The sequence below is a fragment of the Lepisosteus oculatus genome, chromosome 20 (assembly GCF_040954835.1).
Source record: "Lepisosteus oculatus isolate fLepOcu1 chromosome 20, fLepOcu1.hap2, whole genome shotgun sequence".
Lineage (NCBI taxonomy): Eukaryota > Metazoa > Chordata > Actinopteri > Semionotiformes > Lepisosteidae > Lepisosteus > Lepisosteus oculatus.
The window spans coordinates 4,740,036-4,757,392 of record NC_090715.1 but is presented as its reverse complement, the minus strand read 5'-3'; the positions used below and the strand labels follow the sequence as shown (position 1 = coordinate 4,757,392).

The window sequence follows — 17,357 nt, the reverse complement described above, 5'->3', positions numbered from 1 at the left end:
TTTGAATGTTCTGAATGAATTCACATTTAATTTAATGGTCAGGTACATCTCCACATGGGTGTAGGATTATATGGAATACAATGATGAGTATAGAACAAGACTTTTAGTAGAAAAAGTAATGTTTATTGATGGGTTCAACTTTATATATTAAAGCTCTTTAATGACTATAATTAATAACAAAATAGTTGTTTCGTAACTTCAGTGGATTCACGTCCCTTTGTGATTTTTTTCCTGCACAGTGTGGAATGAGGACAGGAAGCTTTTTGAAAAGAGTAGTTTCAACAAGCATGAATTGCAGTTATTCTATCTGTTCTAGTAGGTTTCATAAAGAAAAGCAGTTTTATACTTCCAGGTACAGTGATAAACTGGCACAGAAATAGGACAAGGACAAGCCCAGTGAGAAATTTAGCTGAATGGACTCATGAGTATTTGTGAGACCAGGGTGCCTTTGTTAATCAAAAGAAGGTAGGAGGTACGATAAAATACTACTGAATGCAGTAAATTCAACCACACAGCATTTTAAATGACAATAATAACATACAATTACAAAATATGTACATCACTATAAAAGAAGTCATGTTTTCTGATGCCTGATTTCCTGATTCCTCCCCAAAAAACATTTTGCTGCTTGATTCCATGGTTATTTGTAGTTTCTAAAATTTCTTCTAAAAATATGCAATGTGAATGAAAGTGTGATGCAGGCTAAACTTTAAACAGGTTGTTATTATTAGTGTTTTAGTTTGCTCATGGGCATTGTAATTCACTTGAGGAACAAAGATGCCATGACTTGCTGTAATATAAAACACGAATACACAGCCCTTCCCATGATCCTACAATCCCAGGATCCCAGGTATCTTGTAAGAATGGGGGTAATTGTACGTGATAGGAGTAGGACAGATTTTTAACATCAAATGCTTTATTTAAACACACCACAAATTCTTACAGTCATGCCACAAACACATTTTATACCTACTCTCTGAGCTTTTCTCATTTTTCCAGTTAGAGCTAGAAAACAGTCAGATATGTTTTTTTTAATAGAAATAGATGTTTCTAACAATCGTCAACACAGAGGGAAAAAAAATTCTGGATTGGTGGAAAACAGCCACCATTTCAAACAGAGGCTGAGGCTTATCCCACTCTCTGGCTATGCAGCTGTCGGAGCTGAGAGAAGTCAGTAGGTACTGAGGACAGTCTAGGAAAGGAACATGACAGGAGGATTATGACATTGACTAGAGTCTTCAGGGTCACAGAAAAAGTTTTCAGGTCTTGGTGCTGTGTGTGTCTGAGCTAGTAGTGTTTGCGCCAGCTCTTTGCTTTGAACTGAAGTACCACAAAAATATGAAAAACCCTGCACAAAAAAAAAGAAAGCCAGAGATTAAAAGCTGACAAGGCAGTTGCGTGGAGGAGTGTTTAGGACTGTGATCTCTAGACTGACAGGTCACAGGGGGAAGGACACTAGACATGGTTGTCAAGTACCAGTCAACAGACAAGAGAAGAGTAGAGTTTATATGATCTGCAAGTGCGGTGTGAGCAGATCTCTGAAAGGGGCACAGTGTTGCAGCGCTGTGGGGGTACTTACCTTGCAGGGAGTTGAGGATGCTGAAAAGATAGAGGCTTGGCAGATTCACGGGCCCAAATGATAAGAAGACAAGGCCCCATGAGGTCCCCAGCAGGCAGGTGATACCTAGTATACCGCATATGTCTTTAAAGGCCTTGCGGTTTTCCCCTGGGGTCTTCCTTGACCTCATGGACATTATCTTTGACACTGTGATACTCAACATGATGAGATTAAAGAGGAACACCAGGACGAAGAGACAAAGGCTTGTCACGTAGTTAACTGTGATGTTATTTATGTAGCACCTGGAAGGCATTGAGCACAAAACAACACAAAAGAAAAGAAAATGGTACTATGATGGTTACATAAACAGTGAATTAGTAGAACTAAATACAGTGCGCTCCATTTATAAGAAAATTATGATGTTACATGTTTTTGCATACCTACTGTAATTCAATATGACCCATAATAGTGATATAATTTTGATACATGGGATATCCTCATTCCAGAGCAGTTCCGTGTGTGTCCATGTTGCTCTACTGTCAGCATGCAACCTTACTGCATTTTCTCATTTGCTGTAGCTCTTAGTGCTTTTTCTTCTTAGAAAAATCTAAAACAGTTTTGTATAAATTTGCCTCATAATCCTCATATGAACCCCTCAGTCCAAGGCAAGGTGTATACAGTAAATGAGCAACTTTAAAAAGTTCATATCCATTTCATTTGCAAAGCCATTTACAGCGTATCAAAGCAAACACAGCTGTAGGTTTCATTGTCAGCTAGATGATAAGACTAGAGAGGAGAATATTAAAACGGGTTCAGAACTCGGATGGCGTTTCTAGCGCAGAAACAGCAGCAAGACAATGCATCAGTGTTCTGTGCCTTCAGGAAAGAGCTGGGAGAGAGTTCCCAATGCTCTGTACTACTGGGAGTGACAGGATACTGTATTCCTGAGGTTTTAGAATCCCTGGGGAGGGTCAAAGAAACCTGAATCCTATCCTGGAAGCATAGAGCTCAAAGGAAGTGTTAAACAGCCCACGTACAGGATGTCATATGAACCACACATGGACAATTTAGGGACACTAAATAACCCTGCTAACGTCTTTCGGAGACAGAAGGAAACAGCTCACTGAACTGAGGGAGAACGTGAAAAATGGTTCTTTATGCAGGGGCACCATCAGGACTGAACCCATTGTCACCAAACAGCTCAGGATAATATCAAAGGTGTCTCACATGAAAATACTGGTCCCATTGTCTTCACTGGTGGGGATTTCTCTCAGCCCGTAAACATCCTTATCTGCACAGACAACCAGAATCACTACAACAGCAGGGAATCCTGGGAAGACAGACCACACAGATCTCGGCTACAGACAGGTTCACAGGAAGCACTAATTAAATTCCGGTCAGACTGCTGTTCAAGGTTGATTTTAAAGAAAGCAAACAAGCATGATTCAAGGTTCTAGAAGAATCAGACAAAGGCTAGAAATATTTACTTATCAGAAATAAATCATTTAAGTGATTATTTAATGACAGTTATTAATGATATGATGAATTCTAAGTAAACCTCCTAAAACTTACTTCAGACCTCCGAGAAAGATATAGAAAGAATACAGGCTTGCTTCATTACAAAAAGAAGGGACACACTAGAGCCTTCTTTATTGAATTATAACAGGTCAGTGAGTTTTCTTGGAAAATACAGAATTTCCGTTAGGGACAGTTGAGTATTTCTCCCACCTGACAAAAGTCCCTTGTGACAAAAATATTTCCTTCCAGTTTTGTTGAACTAAAAAAAATCTGAACATATTATGAATTGTAAAACTCACACCTTGCTCGGAGGATAGACATAGCTGTTAAGAGATATTGAAGTAGGAAGCTGTGTCAGCATGCGAAGGCTGAAAATGAACGGGTAGTTTATTCCATGCTGTGGCACAAGGTTTCGGCTGTGGAGCCTTCTTTGGGCTCTTCCGGGTCCTTATTTTCAGCATGGAATAAACCTTTACCTGTTCTAAAATGGATATTGCCAGGGTGGATCACTAAATAAGTGTCCAATAAAGACTTTTAAAACTTTTTATTTAGTACTTGAATAAAGTTCAATTTTAAGTGCTACAGCATGATTCCACCAGGGGGCCCTATTTCTCTTGCAAATGCCTCTGCCCTGGTTTCACTAACCTGGTAGACTTTGTAGATGGAACAGATGAGATAAACTTTCTGTAATGTCCAGTGTAAACTCAACATACTGAAAAGGGGGTTGTGGGAATGTTAGACACAGATCCATTTCCTTGTATGTTATTATTATTTACTTAACAGGTAATGGGGACTCCCCTCCACCGCCTCTAATGTGTAGCTCCACCTGGATGAGCCAGAGTGTGCCAGTACACTCCCCACACACCAGCACTCAGTGGGGAGGAGAACAAAGTCATAAAGCCAGTTCAGAGATGGGGATTATTAGGAGGCCATGATTGGTAAAGGCCAGGGGGAAATATAGGCAGGATGCCGGGGTTACACCCCTTCTCTTTTAGAGAAATGCCCTGGGATGACCACGGAGAGTAAGGACCTCAGTTTTACGTCTCATCTGAAGGACGGTGCCTTTTTATTTTTGAAAAAAATATAAAGTTACATGTAAGCCTACCCCAACCCACAAGACAGAGCTTGAGGATGTATTTCCTTATGTAAATGCTGAAGACTTTGCACAGAAGGATGTAGAGGTGGAAGCCCTCTATGGCCATCCAGGTGAAGGTGCAGAGCAGAGAGTAGTGCAGCAGAATGGCCACATATCGACACAGGCTGTCGTTCCTCAAGGCCGCCACCTCCTCACTGGGCAGAAAGTGCACATTGAGCAGGATCAGAGCCGTGGCCAGGTTGATGTGGATCTTGAGGGAGTTGTCATTAGTTGTTCTCCTGCAAAGAGGAGAGCAGTGTTGTATTCTTCAGGGCATTTCTCCATCTTTCTCTTTGGAGATCAAGGGGAGGCTTAATCACTTTGCACTTACTGTACGTTTACAGAAAAGAAGTGTCTCGTCAATGAAGTGGGAACAAAACCCAGCCTTTCTGCTCATTAAAGAAATGTAATCACTGTTTGCTAGGGGTTGTGCAACACTTCAGTTGAAAAGAGGGGGCTCATTGAAACAGGTTGCTGTTTTGTTCTCAGGGTTCATGGGGTGGCTGGTCCTCATTATCCCACACTGAAAAAACGTTGGGTTGGGGTTGGCCCCTTTTCGAGAATTTTCTCGGAACAAAGATACCCAGGTTCAGTTCTCAGCCATGAAATCAAGTTTCTATTATCTTAATCGCAACATACTGGGTGATTATCATACATATCGGAAATACTGCTACTATTTATCATAAAACTTAAAGAGAAAAGCTGATCCGCTACAAGAGTTATGAAAGCAAGTGTACGGTGTGATTCTTTCACGGCGTTAGAACGGGGGTGATATTTTCCTGTTGTTTTGGCCCAATTGGGAACAACACTTTCTAGGTGGCTTTTAAAAAAAATACAGAATATATTCATGATGACAACTGTAGCAATGAGCTCAGCAATGCTCAGCCACAAACACTGTTTCCGATCTACTCCACATCTAAAGGAATTAAGTCACTGAAGACTCCTACCTGCCCACGATATACAAGATGATGGTGACAATCAGAAACACAAGGGAAATACCAGAGCCCACTTTTGAAATGATGGTCAAGATTTTCAAATGATATTGTGAGACAGAGGCAGAGACCTGCGAAAGGGAATATGCACACTTACATTTCACTTCAGCAGACTTCCAGATCAAAACCAAATATTAATAAGAGCATACCAGTTATATATTCAATCACACAATAAATCAATCAAGACAAATATCAGTAAAATAACTTAGATCATCATTTGCTTTTAAGAAAACAAGTTACTATTTATTTTTTTCCAAGAAGTGTGTAGAGGATTGAGTATGAGTACAGAAAAAATAAAATAAGGGAGATTTTATTTACTATGTCATCTTTAGGTTAATTAAACAGTGTGGGGGGGGGAGCACTCAAAATAACTGTTTCCTCTTAATATTCTGTAATTTACACATCAGTAATAATTTGCTGTTAATATTAGGGTTATTTTTTAGAATAATATGGACATTATTATAATATGGAAAGGTTTTTCAATGTTATATTGTATATAGTAGAATTAGGATCTTACAAAGTGGCACAGCCAGTGTGAATATTTGACTGGTGTGTTAACTTTGTAACGTTTCAGTTCCAAATAAATTGTGCAGCAATTAGTTATTTTGTAATTATTGTCATATCAATTTACACTCTAACTTTAAATAAATTAGGAGCATGGAAAGCACTCTAATAGTCACAAATATGGTGATCCTCATGCATTTAACACTGAGGCATGAACAGTAACAGTGCAATTTCTGTCGTGAACCTTCACCTGTTTGAATTGTGCACTTGTACACAATAGCTGATAGAGCATAGAGCACCCAAAGCGATGGAAAGGTTCTCTTTAGCAGCATTACATACCAGTAATACAGCAAAATAAGTCAAATGATCGCAGGAGCAATTAATGTAGTCTTCATGTTTTACAGTCTTGCATCCGTAGTCTTTCCAATGGTTATCTGCAACAGAAAGGGAAGATATTTGTTCTTGGACTGATTTACCAAGTTGTACCGTCACTGTCTGTAACAACACAAAGATGTGCTACCTCTGTCACATAGACAGTTAGCAACATTTCTAAAGCGTAATGAGGTACAGTACTTCAAGACTTCACCTTACGAAAGGCTGATGTTTAATCTGAGTGCTGTCAATATGCAATGCTCTAGCAAAGTAAAAGTATCAGTACTCACATGAACTGAAAATAGATTTTATTTCAAGTTGCCTTTGAGCATCCTCGATTGGACTGTCCCAATGGATTGTCTGATGATAACAAATTTGTTCATAGTGCTTTTGATGCCTCTCTAAAGTTGAAGGGCCTTTTCAGTTTTTTAACATCAGGGGACACTAGAGAAATTTATACTTGACCTACCAGTAGCAGTGAAGTCCAAGAAAACGCATTTGGGTATTTGATTCGCCTGGAAGTGGAAAACAAACATCCTTTTATACTGTTTTTATAAGGAAATCATTAATAACAATAACAAATACTAGGATTCATTAATCTGTCTCTGCAAGGGAATGTTATTCCAACTCCCCACTATCACTCGGCCAATACTGACGACTTACACTTGCTGATAAATAGAAGGCCAGCATTCTTTTATTGAGAAAAATGGTGTCCTTACCTTGAGGCTTTCCTCAAGGAAAATGGTGATATTGATAGGGTTCTTCAGGCCAGAGACAGTTGTGTTACTGACACTCACTCCCACTGCCTGGTTATGAAGAATGTTTGCTGTAAACTGGAAAGAAAATCTACTGTACATCATCAGTTGCTCAAACTTAAGATATGTTGTAAATCTCAGAAAGCCCTCTATGGGGACAGATTGGACTGATCATGTACATTCTTTTCAGCTAGTTGTCACGGATGTCGGAAAGGGACGAACCGTGGAGAGGCAGGAGAGCGGAAAACGTTCAGCAGTTCAGGAGTCGAATAGAAACCAATGCCCTCAGGCAGTGGCCGTGGAGCGACCTGGATGCTAGACGGGTCTCAGGACATCCGAACGTCAATGCAGCGCGAAGGTGAATGAGTAACCCGGAAATATATAGCCCCAGAGAGAGAGACACCGGAAGGACAGCAAAGCACAGGAAACTAGGGACAGGACAGAGCAGGAGCGCTCTCTGGCTGCAGAGGGCATGACGCTAGTAAGTAGTGCTGCAAGGTCATACATGTATATGTAATGCAACAAATCTGAGAAAAATGTCATTGTGAAAAGTTACAGTACTAAAGAACTTACTCAGTTTGAAATATATCCTGCTTCTATGAGTCTTAATTTTAGTGTCTATAACCCCTTATTAAATAATTGAATAAGCCTAGTCCACAGAAGCAATGCTACAGTAAACCTGCAATCAGGGCTAAGGCCAAATCCAAGTAATCAATCAATTAACCGAGTCCTCATTCCACCTGCACAACAGAGGACTTGCAACAGTCAAGTTGAGAAACAGTTGTCGGCCCCCGATTCGGTGGTTCTGAAATAAAAAATATTTAATAGTTGCATCCTTTAAGAACAGAAAAAAGAAAAAGTGAAACAAGGTCTTTTGGCTTACTGTTGCATTCCTCTAGGAAAGTTCAAGTGTCAACACTCACATTCATTTAAAATACATTTTATTTCAAATTGCCTTTGAGTGTCCTCAACTCCCCGACTGCACAGGTGGAATGAGGAGTTGGTTAATTGATCGATTAATTGGGTGTTTATTCTATTTATATAAAGAGTTGTGCTGTCACTCCTTCAACACACCTGCCTCTCAGAGTCACTAGAGATTCAGTAGGTGCACGCTCTGTAGAACATTACATTAAGGGTAACACCCATGTTGCAACAGTGTCAGTCTCTCACTATAAGCCTGCAGATCATCCCAAAGGTCCCAGCAGTCACTGCTGCTCAGGGAGAAAAGCCTGGCTGATCAAGCCACTCAGCTATAGTGGTGCTACCTGTGGATTACCAACTGGCTCATGACATAACCCAGGCTGCAGCCAACAAACAGAGCTCATCCCTTTCACTAGGGTCAATGGCTTCTTGGTTGAGCCAACCAAAAAGCTCTTGTTTGTTTTTCTTTTATGTATTTTACTGTGTTACAGCTTTAGGTGAATGCAAAATTCAATCTGTATACTTCTTGTGTGTCTCTTTACTGATATCAGCAGAAAAAGAGAAGCTAGCATTGGCAAATTCTTAGTAATTCGATGACCTACTTACCTGAAAATTCCCAGTACTCGTGTAATGATTGTGCAAATGTGTGACTTACGTTTGCCTTGTACATGCAAAAAACAATTGTCCTCTGCTCATCATTTGTTAAAATCTCTTGAGGCAGATCCACCCGGGCTTTGCAGTTTTTTATGTTGCTCATTTTTGTAGACGTCTTTGATACAGACAGGCAAAAAAAAAAGAGATCTTTCCATTCAGTGGCTGCGTAACCCAAATTGTTTTAATCTCACATTGATTTTCAAAGCACAGCACTGGGCTCAGGGATAAGCAAAGCCTGCTGTTCATTATTGTCAACATTTAAAACTGCATTCACACTTAAATCATGAAGGGCCCTGACTGTAACTGTAGACTCAAAATCCCACAGCAGCTGGAGAGATGGAGCTGATCTTGTACAGGAGTATCCAGGAGCCTGTATTATGAGTTACTGGTAACTGCTAAAAATGACCATCTCTCTTAGCTGATGACCAGTAAGAACAAACCAATGATGTTGCTATTGTTACATACTGTATATAAAGCTTGGAGCCCTGTCAATGAGTGAATGTGTACATTAATGCAACGCTTCAACACACTTTCAAATCTAGATTTTCTACTGAACTTTCCATGTGGCTTACAAAGCACAAGGAGGAAAGAAGATGGACAATGAGGAAGGAGAATAAGGGAGGAAGAAAGGTAGAAGGCCAAAAAGGAATAAAATGCAGAAAATTGCAAGGCAGAGCAACAAGCTCATGAGAAGATATATGTATTGCTATGTAGGGCCAGATGAAAAGACTTGAGGCATATGAAGTCAGAACTAAGAAAAAGAGAGAGTACAAATTTCCACTTCATGTGGAATCCTCTGTCTGTGTATTAATGTGAATAGCTTACGGTATTCCAATCTGCATATATGCTTAAGCCTTTGAAGGTTTGTCTTTGAACTCTGTGGAGAAATGCCACAAGTTTTCCAGCTTTCATAGACATATAGTCATCAGGTGTATTGTTAGGAAATGTTGTGGTCTCCAGAACGGTTTCTAAACGTTTCACCCACCTGTAAAAGGACAGAAATAGTATCTATAAATGATAAGGGGTGTTCATTACAAAGTAAAAACAAAGAAGCTGCCTGTTAAGAAAGTTCTAAACTGTTTCATTGGTGTTTTTGTGTATATTAAGGATAGAATAATGCTGCAGGATAATAACTTATCAAAATAAATTTCTAATTGAATAGGAAAATTGCAGAATGGTATGTAATTGGTTCAACTGCTATTCTGGACATACAAAGCACAATGCCATGAACATTAATTTTCAAAACTGCTGACAGAGCATTGTACTTTTGTCTAAAGTGCAATTTCCTATTACACAGTTCAAAACAAACTTACGTAGTAGTATCGGAAGAAGGTGAATCAAGCAACTTATCCAACTTAGCCATCCAACAACAGGTTGTAGTAATATTTGGATTTTCTGGTATTGTCCCATTATCTTCAATACTCTCTGTACAAAAATAAAAATGGGACTGTTTACATCTCTCCAGTGACCAGTTTCACATCAGATTTGTACCCTTTTAAAATGGCTACTTTTCCTTGAAAAACAAGGACTGTCAATGAATCCTACCTATCCTACTTATACACTACATTCCCATAAAGAAACTGAAATTTGCCATGTTTTCAGAATCTAGTGCTCTTGTAACTACAATTAGTGGCACCTTCCCTCAGGAGTAAAATAGAAGAGACCTCTATGATTCCTCACTGATATAAAGAATATTGCAGACTGGAACAAGATGCCCAGCCATGTTGCTGAATCCCAAACCCTGGGTTAAAGTAATAGCTGCATGAGATCTTCTGGTCACTCATTGCCTAGCAACCAAATGAGCAAGGTAGACTGAATGGCCTTCTCATGGTTGTAATCCAACCCAAGTTTGAACTTTCTCTCCTTTTTGAAGGAGAAAGAAAAGGAAATTTAAAGGAAGCAGAGCTTGAATAGAGACTCACATTATTTTCTATAGATGGATAATATGTTTAAACTTTCATAACATCTAGAATCCTGATTTACCATTTACTGAAGAATCTTTTATGTTTACATAAGGTTAAATATATATTACACTTTCCTGGATACAACAGGAAATGGGGCAGCATGGGGCACGGTGATTAACATTGCAGCCGTGCAACACTGGAGCCCTAGGTTGAATTCCTAGGGAGTTTGTATGGAGTTTGTACAGTATAATCTCCCTGTGTTTGTGTGGGTTTTCTCTGGGTGCTCCTCCCACAATTTCCTCGCACAGTCCAAAAGCAATGGCTTCTGGGATAATTGGCCCTGGTGAGAGTATGTGCATGTACTGTATATTTGTGGCTGACCTGTGACACACTTGTCTCCCATCCAGGGCATATCCTGCTATGCACAATTTACTTGCCATTATAGGCTCTGGCTCTCCTGCATCTCTGAATTAGATAAAGCATTAGAAAATGGATGGATGGACAACAGAAAATTTAGTAGTTTTAAGTTTTAAGGCAGGTGCACATGATGTAGTAAGATGACCAACAGCTTTCAAAAGGCTGTACTTTAATTTCACTCTATAAGCATATCTTACATACCACAATATGACCAAACACAAAATGATGCTTTAATTTGTTGTAACAGGGGCAAATCTTGAATTACCTTTATATAGTATAGGATGCTAGTGCAGGAATTCACCACAATACATAGAAACCATAATGCCATGTAGCCATAAGTACATAACAGAAACTGCAAACAAGAAGTGGTCATTGCTCCTGTCTTGTTTATTTGGTAGTTTAGCAATTAAGCGAACCTAAACTTCAAGTCAGACACTTACAGTATAAGTGATACATGTATATGTGATGGAAAACACTCAAACAGACAATCAGATTTAAGATCTTAGCTGTGGAAACGTGCTTTGTGGACCAGTGGCTGTTCTGGCACACTGTCCTTTGAGAGTCAGAACAGGTGTGTACTGTAATTGTTCAGCACAGGTGTGGAGCAACAAAATTGCTCTCTAGGCTCTGACTTGGTTTAGGTACGTTTTAGTTTGAGTGCCCACAAAAAAGTTTGGGTCTGGTTTCTCCGTCCTTCTTCAATCGATGAAAGACATTAAATTATTAAAACAAACCATTGCAGGCACAGGTTTGGGTCATGTGTCCACTCGCGAAGGAGGTCAGGAGGAGAGCAGGCAACAACCACACTGTGAAGGAGTGAGTGTCCATCCTACAACACATGAACAAGACTCAAACTCAGACAGCAGGAGCAACAGTGTGTTTTACCCCCTTTCAAACAGGCTGTGTTATCGCAATGTGAATGTCCCATGAATGTCACAGCTTCGTGTGAGTGCTTAGATTGTTCACATCTGCTGAGTAACATACAACCTGGTGATCTCCAAATGTTTTTAAAAAAAATCTCAACCTGGAAGGATATTTAGAGATCTTTAGGTTTGAAGAAATAAACTATTCACATGCATAAAATAGTTACTGGTATTACACTATGTATATTATACATGACATGCAAAGATTAATCTACATCTAAATTAATACATTAGTGAACTGCATCTTTCAGTTATAATCCAGTTAAAAGTAGTATCATAGTGGAAATGGGGGTCAGTCTGTACTTCACCCAAGAATGTTTTAATCACTGTTAAAAAGCAAAAGCGCAGGTACAGAGATGTCCTAAAAAGTCATCACTCCTCCTCCTCCCACCTGATGCTGGTGGTGTATAGTGTTCTTTAATGTTTAAGAATGCACAAGTTTAAATGAATACATCTGATGAAATGAAAAACATGTACACTGCCCTCAATCAACCTTCCATTCTCACAAAATATAATGAAAATAATTATTTTAGTAAATAGTTATTACTTGTCTATTACAATGTAGTCAGGCTCCACTGAAAATACAGCACAATAGATTTCAGGCACTGGTCACTTTCTCTATGTTGTGATTGCTCTTTATTCATAAGTCCAGATGTGATCAAAAGTGTAACAAGGAATCTTTTTCTTTCCTTTTTCTGTTCTTAAATCCTGGTATTTCTGCAAGAAGTTATTTCGTTTCTATCATCATCAGGGAATGCACTGCACTGTTTTTGACATTTGCAGCATTTAAAAATAGAGTCTCTTTATTGACAGGAAATTGTGGTAGATTGAAAATTACCCACAACTCCTCATACAATGAGCATCTTTTCTCATGTGTGATATTTTCATTTATCAGATGAGGGCATACACACCCACTTGCCTCATGGTAATGTTCTGCTCTGCAACTGCAAAGGTCATTCAACTTCAGTCCATTATCCTTTTGGCCTGATGCTCTGATGAAATCAGTTACAGTGAGAGGTTGAAGTGTCAGAGGAACCACATGAGTGCATTTTGGTAAAAATTGTAAATTCTGATTCAAAATAGCAAGGGACTTTTTATCTGCATTATTCATCTTCCACAGCACCAAAACTGTAGCAAAAGGGATTTATCTTATTCATGTATGGCTCTGTTCTGAATTGGAAGAAGATTTTAAAAAATGGATGTGTGCTTGTTTTTTTCCCCAATTCAGCATTTACTGTGCCTACTGCAGCTGATTCTCTTTGTTTTCTTGTTCTGCACCTTTTCAGTAACTTCCTCTGTTTAGCAGCAAAAAAAGCTATAAATAAAATGTCCCCTTATCACGTTTATCACAGCGATGGCAATGCTCAGTACTTGAAATTCTTGAAAACATGGTTAAACGCCAAACCATTTGTGCAAAATAAAAGTCAAGCTGATAAAATGTTTGTGGTGGTAATTTCACAAGGGCTCAAACTATGTGAAAAGAATACTTAAGCAATGCACAGACACAAAATCAGGCCAAAGAAAATAAAAATAGCATATATGCTATTTTTGAAAAATATGAAAAATGTTCTCCAACTCTTTCCAGTGAGGATTTACCTTTTGTAAGTGTACAAGATAGTAACTATTTGTCTTTGCTAACATGCCTGTTTCACTTAGCAACAGCATGAAAGAATAAATTGCAGGCACATTATTTGATCTTTTGATACTAATGCTATAACCACAGAATGTTTAGCTAACTTTTGCACTTTCTATTTAGATACTTCCTTTTCACCAAATAAAGGGTGAATTTAATTTCTTAAGAATAAAGTGGTCAATTACAAAGAAGTATTTGTAGAGAAAAGACAACTCCTAATTTGGAAATCTAGAAGGAGCTATGTACTCTGAATCTGCTGTATAAAACCCATTACCTTTGCCATCATCATCAGAGGCTGCTCTCATATCTGTATGATTGTATTCTCTCCATGCGCATTAATAAAGGACTGTGCTGAACCACACCGAACCTGAGTGAAGAATTTTCTTCGACACCAGAAATGCAACCTTCATAAATTGCTGTCTTCCATGACAATCACATTTCTAAATCCTCCCAGGTAAGGAGCACTGCTGAGAGCAGGGTTACTGCACGTCTTGTCTCATCTTCACTCATAGTTTATCTATAATAGAGGTCTTCCAAAAAAGGAATCAGGTAATCAATTAGCTATTATCGTAATGTAGTGAAGTTTTTTATCCATCAATACTTACGTCATTTAAATCATTCCACTTTAAATTGATAAACATTTTATCAATTTAAACATATTTTCCTGAATAGTTTTTTATATTTTAAATATAATATGACACTTGCCCTACAAAAACGTTTGAAGAGTTTTATACATCAATTTATTGATACTGTAACGCTTACGGCCGACAGGCACTGTGTAAGAGCCGGCGTACCAGAGCAGGTGACGTCACCGCCCTTCCCTGTGATAGCAGGACCACAGCTACTGGGCTGTGGGGAGATCTCTCTTTAGCTCACGGGGCTAGGTCGCTGCAGAGAGACGCGGAAGTCCCGGGTTCGAGCCCCGGACGGTGCAGGGGCCGACCAGATGCGGCAAGGGCGCCCGCCTGAGCCCCCGTTGCGTTACAATACCTTAGGAAATTGCCTCATCTTCTCTATTTCTGTTAAGGTACAGGTTTGTATACATACTGTACATTGCATGATAACACTGCAATAGATGAAGGGAGGAAACTCTTTAGGAGACTAGGTAAGAAATTCTTGCATAACAGATGTTATTTGTAGGCTGTTCACACTAATTAATACATGTGAAAATAAAGCATCCTAATGTCAACTGCGGAGTATGATATTTTCACCAGTCCACACACAGAAAAAGGGTATTGTGTGAGTTATTTAAATTATGCCCATATTTGCAGCAAGTCCTTAAACCATTCATGCCATATTTTCTTATATGCAAAAATTCCCCAAGAAAGCTTTTTTAAATTTCATAAATGTATTTAAAACTATAAACCATTGAAAGACTTTTATTCAACATTGGAACACAATTTCATTTCCATGTGCTTGTGTTATCTTAAAGAGAGTCATTAGCAAATTCAGGAGATTGTGATGCTGAAAAATAGGCACAATAAACCAAACCTTCTCTTCCCTAGTGCTCATTAATCGTTTTCAAACTTACGGCCCGGTTACTTTAAATTTTATTGTGAGTGTCACGATTATAGTTCCCCCCTCCTTAAGGGTGCTCCAGCCCTTTCACTTTAGACTTTATTCTGTGCACCTGATCCCTTTTCCCAGTCCACCTTAAAAGCCAGGCGCTGACGCTCATCCTGGCTCTGCATCTGGTTTCCGCACCGTGCGAGTCCGGGACCTGGAAGCGCCTGGTCCCGTTAAGGTTTTAATCTCTGTTCCCGTTCCCTGTCCGCCGGTTCCGACCCGGTTCATGGTTTTAATTCCCTGTTTGGATGGATCTCCTGGCTATGGACTTCCTATGTGTTTTTGGATACCCTCTATGGATTACTGTTTTGGATTGTTTGCCTCGGCCACACCTCCCCCGTGCACCAGCGCACTTTGGACACGCCCCCCTGTTTTCAGTCCCGTATTCCTGCATGACGTTTTCCTAGTGTTTCCCCACTTCTTCGGATTGTGTCGTCCGCATAGGGTCCGGAAAGAACTGTTTGTTACAGTGAGATCCACCAGTCCAGTGCAAGGAAGAGAAAACAGCAGAGATGTGCTCACATACTGTAGTCTAACATTTTGTTCTTTAAATCTAAATTGCTTTAAATGGATTACCTTAAACATGACTATTTATTCAAACTTCAAATTACAAACAGTGAACATTGATTCAATGTAAATTTCGTCTTCCAGGTGTCCATTTAGTCCTGCTTTTTCTCAATGTCCTTATTATTTCTGATACTGGTGTTTTATCATCCGTGAATGTGACAAGCTTGCTATTTCCAGAGTCTAGAGTAGGTAAGCTGGTCATTTTATCAGTACCATCTATTTTCTACTTTTGCTTTAAAAAGTTTCACACATTACCTTGGATTTCTACAGTTTCATGTTTCAGGACTTGTCTTTCACCTGGTATTTTGCAAAGCTTTCTGAAAGTTAAAATTGATCATGTTATGTACAGTAGTAGTTTCTAGCTGGAAGAAATCTTCTAATAACAACCTGCCTGTCCTGAATCATGCCATCTTAACAATTTTCACTTTGGTCCTCTTCTGATTTGGTTCCTGTAACTCTTTCCAGAATTTATGATGTAGCTAATCTGAGGCAGTTTTATCTGTTTTTCTTCTACCCCCATTAGTAATGAGTATTATGCAGTGTTAATTTAGTCACCAGTTTTTGACTGGTCATAGTCTTAGTCAAGTCAACTAAACTGCCTGTTAGTCATAGTCTCTCTAGTCACCCGCTTTTATTTTAGTCTAGTTGGCTAAATTTTGACTATAAATTGGTCTTACTTTTAAGTTAATTAAAACAGAAATAGTTTGAGTCACATTTTAGTCAAGAAGGTTAATTTATTTGTGTAATAAAATCATAATAAATAAATAATAAAAATGTATTTGTGCACGTCTGATAAGATTTTGTCTAAAGCACATTTGTACTGATCCTGGGAATGGTCAAACATCAAATACAAAAAATAATGGTGCAATAAAAGGTTTATAATGATCTTATACAGAGGCGAATCTTTTCTAATAAGAAAACCTACAGTATGAGGGATTTTCCAATCGCCAGACAAATCCCCCAACCTTGGGGCCATTGAATATCTTAGAGAGGGATTTGCAAATACCTCTGCTCACTCCTTTGTCTAAAATCAGTCTGCTGCACTAAAACATCTCATAATATCAACTGAAATGCTGAAATCATGTGTAATACAGTCTCAACAGGCGGGAGATGAGAGGGTGAAATGATGAGCATTTTTCTAGCTTTTTTTTCTAGGAAAAAAGCCTAATTAAATTTCAGTAGTTTCAAACCACCTGTGCTAAGAAGATGCTGGACATCTTACCTTCATACGCTGGTCACGGTAGCTCCAGTTTGAGAAGCTAAAGACGCAGAGTCTGTGGTGAGACAGCAAGAGCTAACAGAAAAGCTTCGGTCTCTGCTTACATTTCTACTACAGGAAAACAGGAAATATATTCTCTTTGCTACGCTGCTAGATGTAATTACGTTTTAAGGAAGTTACTCATACTGTATATTTGCATATCAACATATTTATTACTAAAGGAGGGGGCTGCAAGTTTTCTTTCTCATAATTATTTGTGTTGGGTTGTCTTCAATGATCTAACGTGAAGATAAAGGAGTAAAAATTTGGGAACAACAGGCGGCTAATCGTGATGGGAGTCTGAAACTCATTCAGTGATTTTCGATCACTCACCTTTTCGGCAAGATCGTAGGAACTGTGAGGTCAAGTTGTGTTGAGTTCGATAGTCTCAGCGCTACTGGGGTTTGTTCAAATCGTTGTCGAACATTTTTTAGGTTACTTTTTATTTTTATTGTGGTATTTTATTCAGTACGTTGGACAATTAGTAAACTGTGTCTCTATTTTTAAACACGGAGTTTGCGTTCAGTGTACCACACATACTGTATACAGCATGTAGCAATTGCTGTAGCTATTTAAAAAAGCATGTATCAGAAGCCGATGGCGATTAGATGCCTTACATTTCGGTGTGATTAGTTACGTTTCTGATTGGGAACAGTGAAAGGTGTGAATGAAAATGAAGT

General features: G+C 38.9%; 1 protein-coding gene across 5 annotated transcripts; it reads right to left on the bottom strand.

Moving 5' to 3' along the window:
* Positions 1–896: 896 nt before the first annotated feature.
* LOC107080025 (adhesion G-protein coupled receptor G1-like) lies at positions 897–16,744 on the bottom strand. 5 transcript variants are annotated; one of them, XM_015368397.2, is made up of 14 exons: positions 16,642–16,744; positions 15,675–15,736; positions 11,465–11,559; positions 9,723–9,834; positions 9,235–9,394; positions 8,411–8,524; positions 6,799–6,912; positions 6,549–6,594; positions 6,047–6,141; positions 5,159–5,274; positions 4,182–4,450; positions 2,786–2,888; positions 1,580–1,860; positions 897–1,192 (listed from the first exon to the last, which is right to left on the bottom strand). In XM_015368397.2, the coding sequence occupies exons 3-14, from the start codon at positions 11,556–11,558 to the stop codon at positions 1,032–1,034; spliced, it is 1,665 nt and encodes a 554-aa protein (XP_015223883.2). In that variant the 5' UTR covers position 11,559; positions 15,675–15,736; positions 16,642–16,744; the 3' UTR covers positions 897–1,031. The 5 variants fall into 5 exon arrangements, with proteins under 5 accessions (XP_015223883.2, XP_015223882.2, XP_015223884.2 ...); XM_015368396.2 differs by lacking the exon at positions 15,675–15,736; XM_015368398.2 differs by lacking the exon at positions 15,675–15,736 and having other exon boundaries at positions 2,786–2,849.
* Positions 16,745–17,357: the final 613 nt, after the last annotated feature.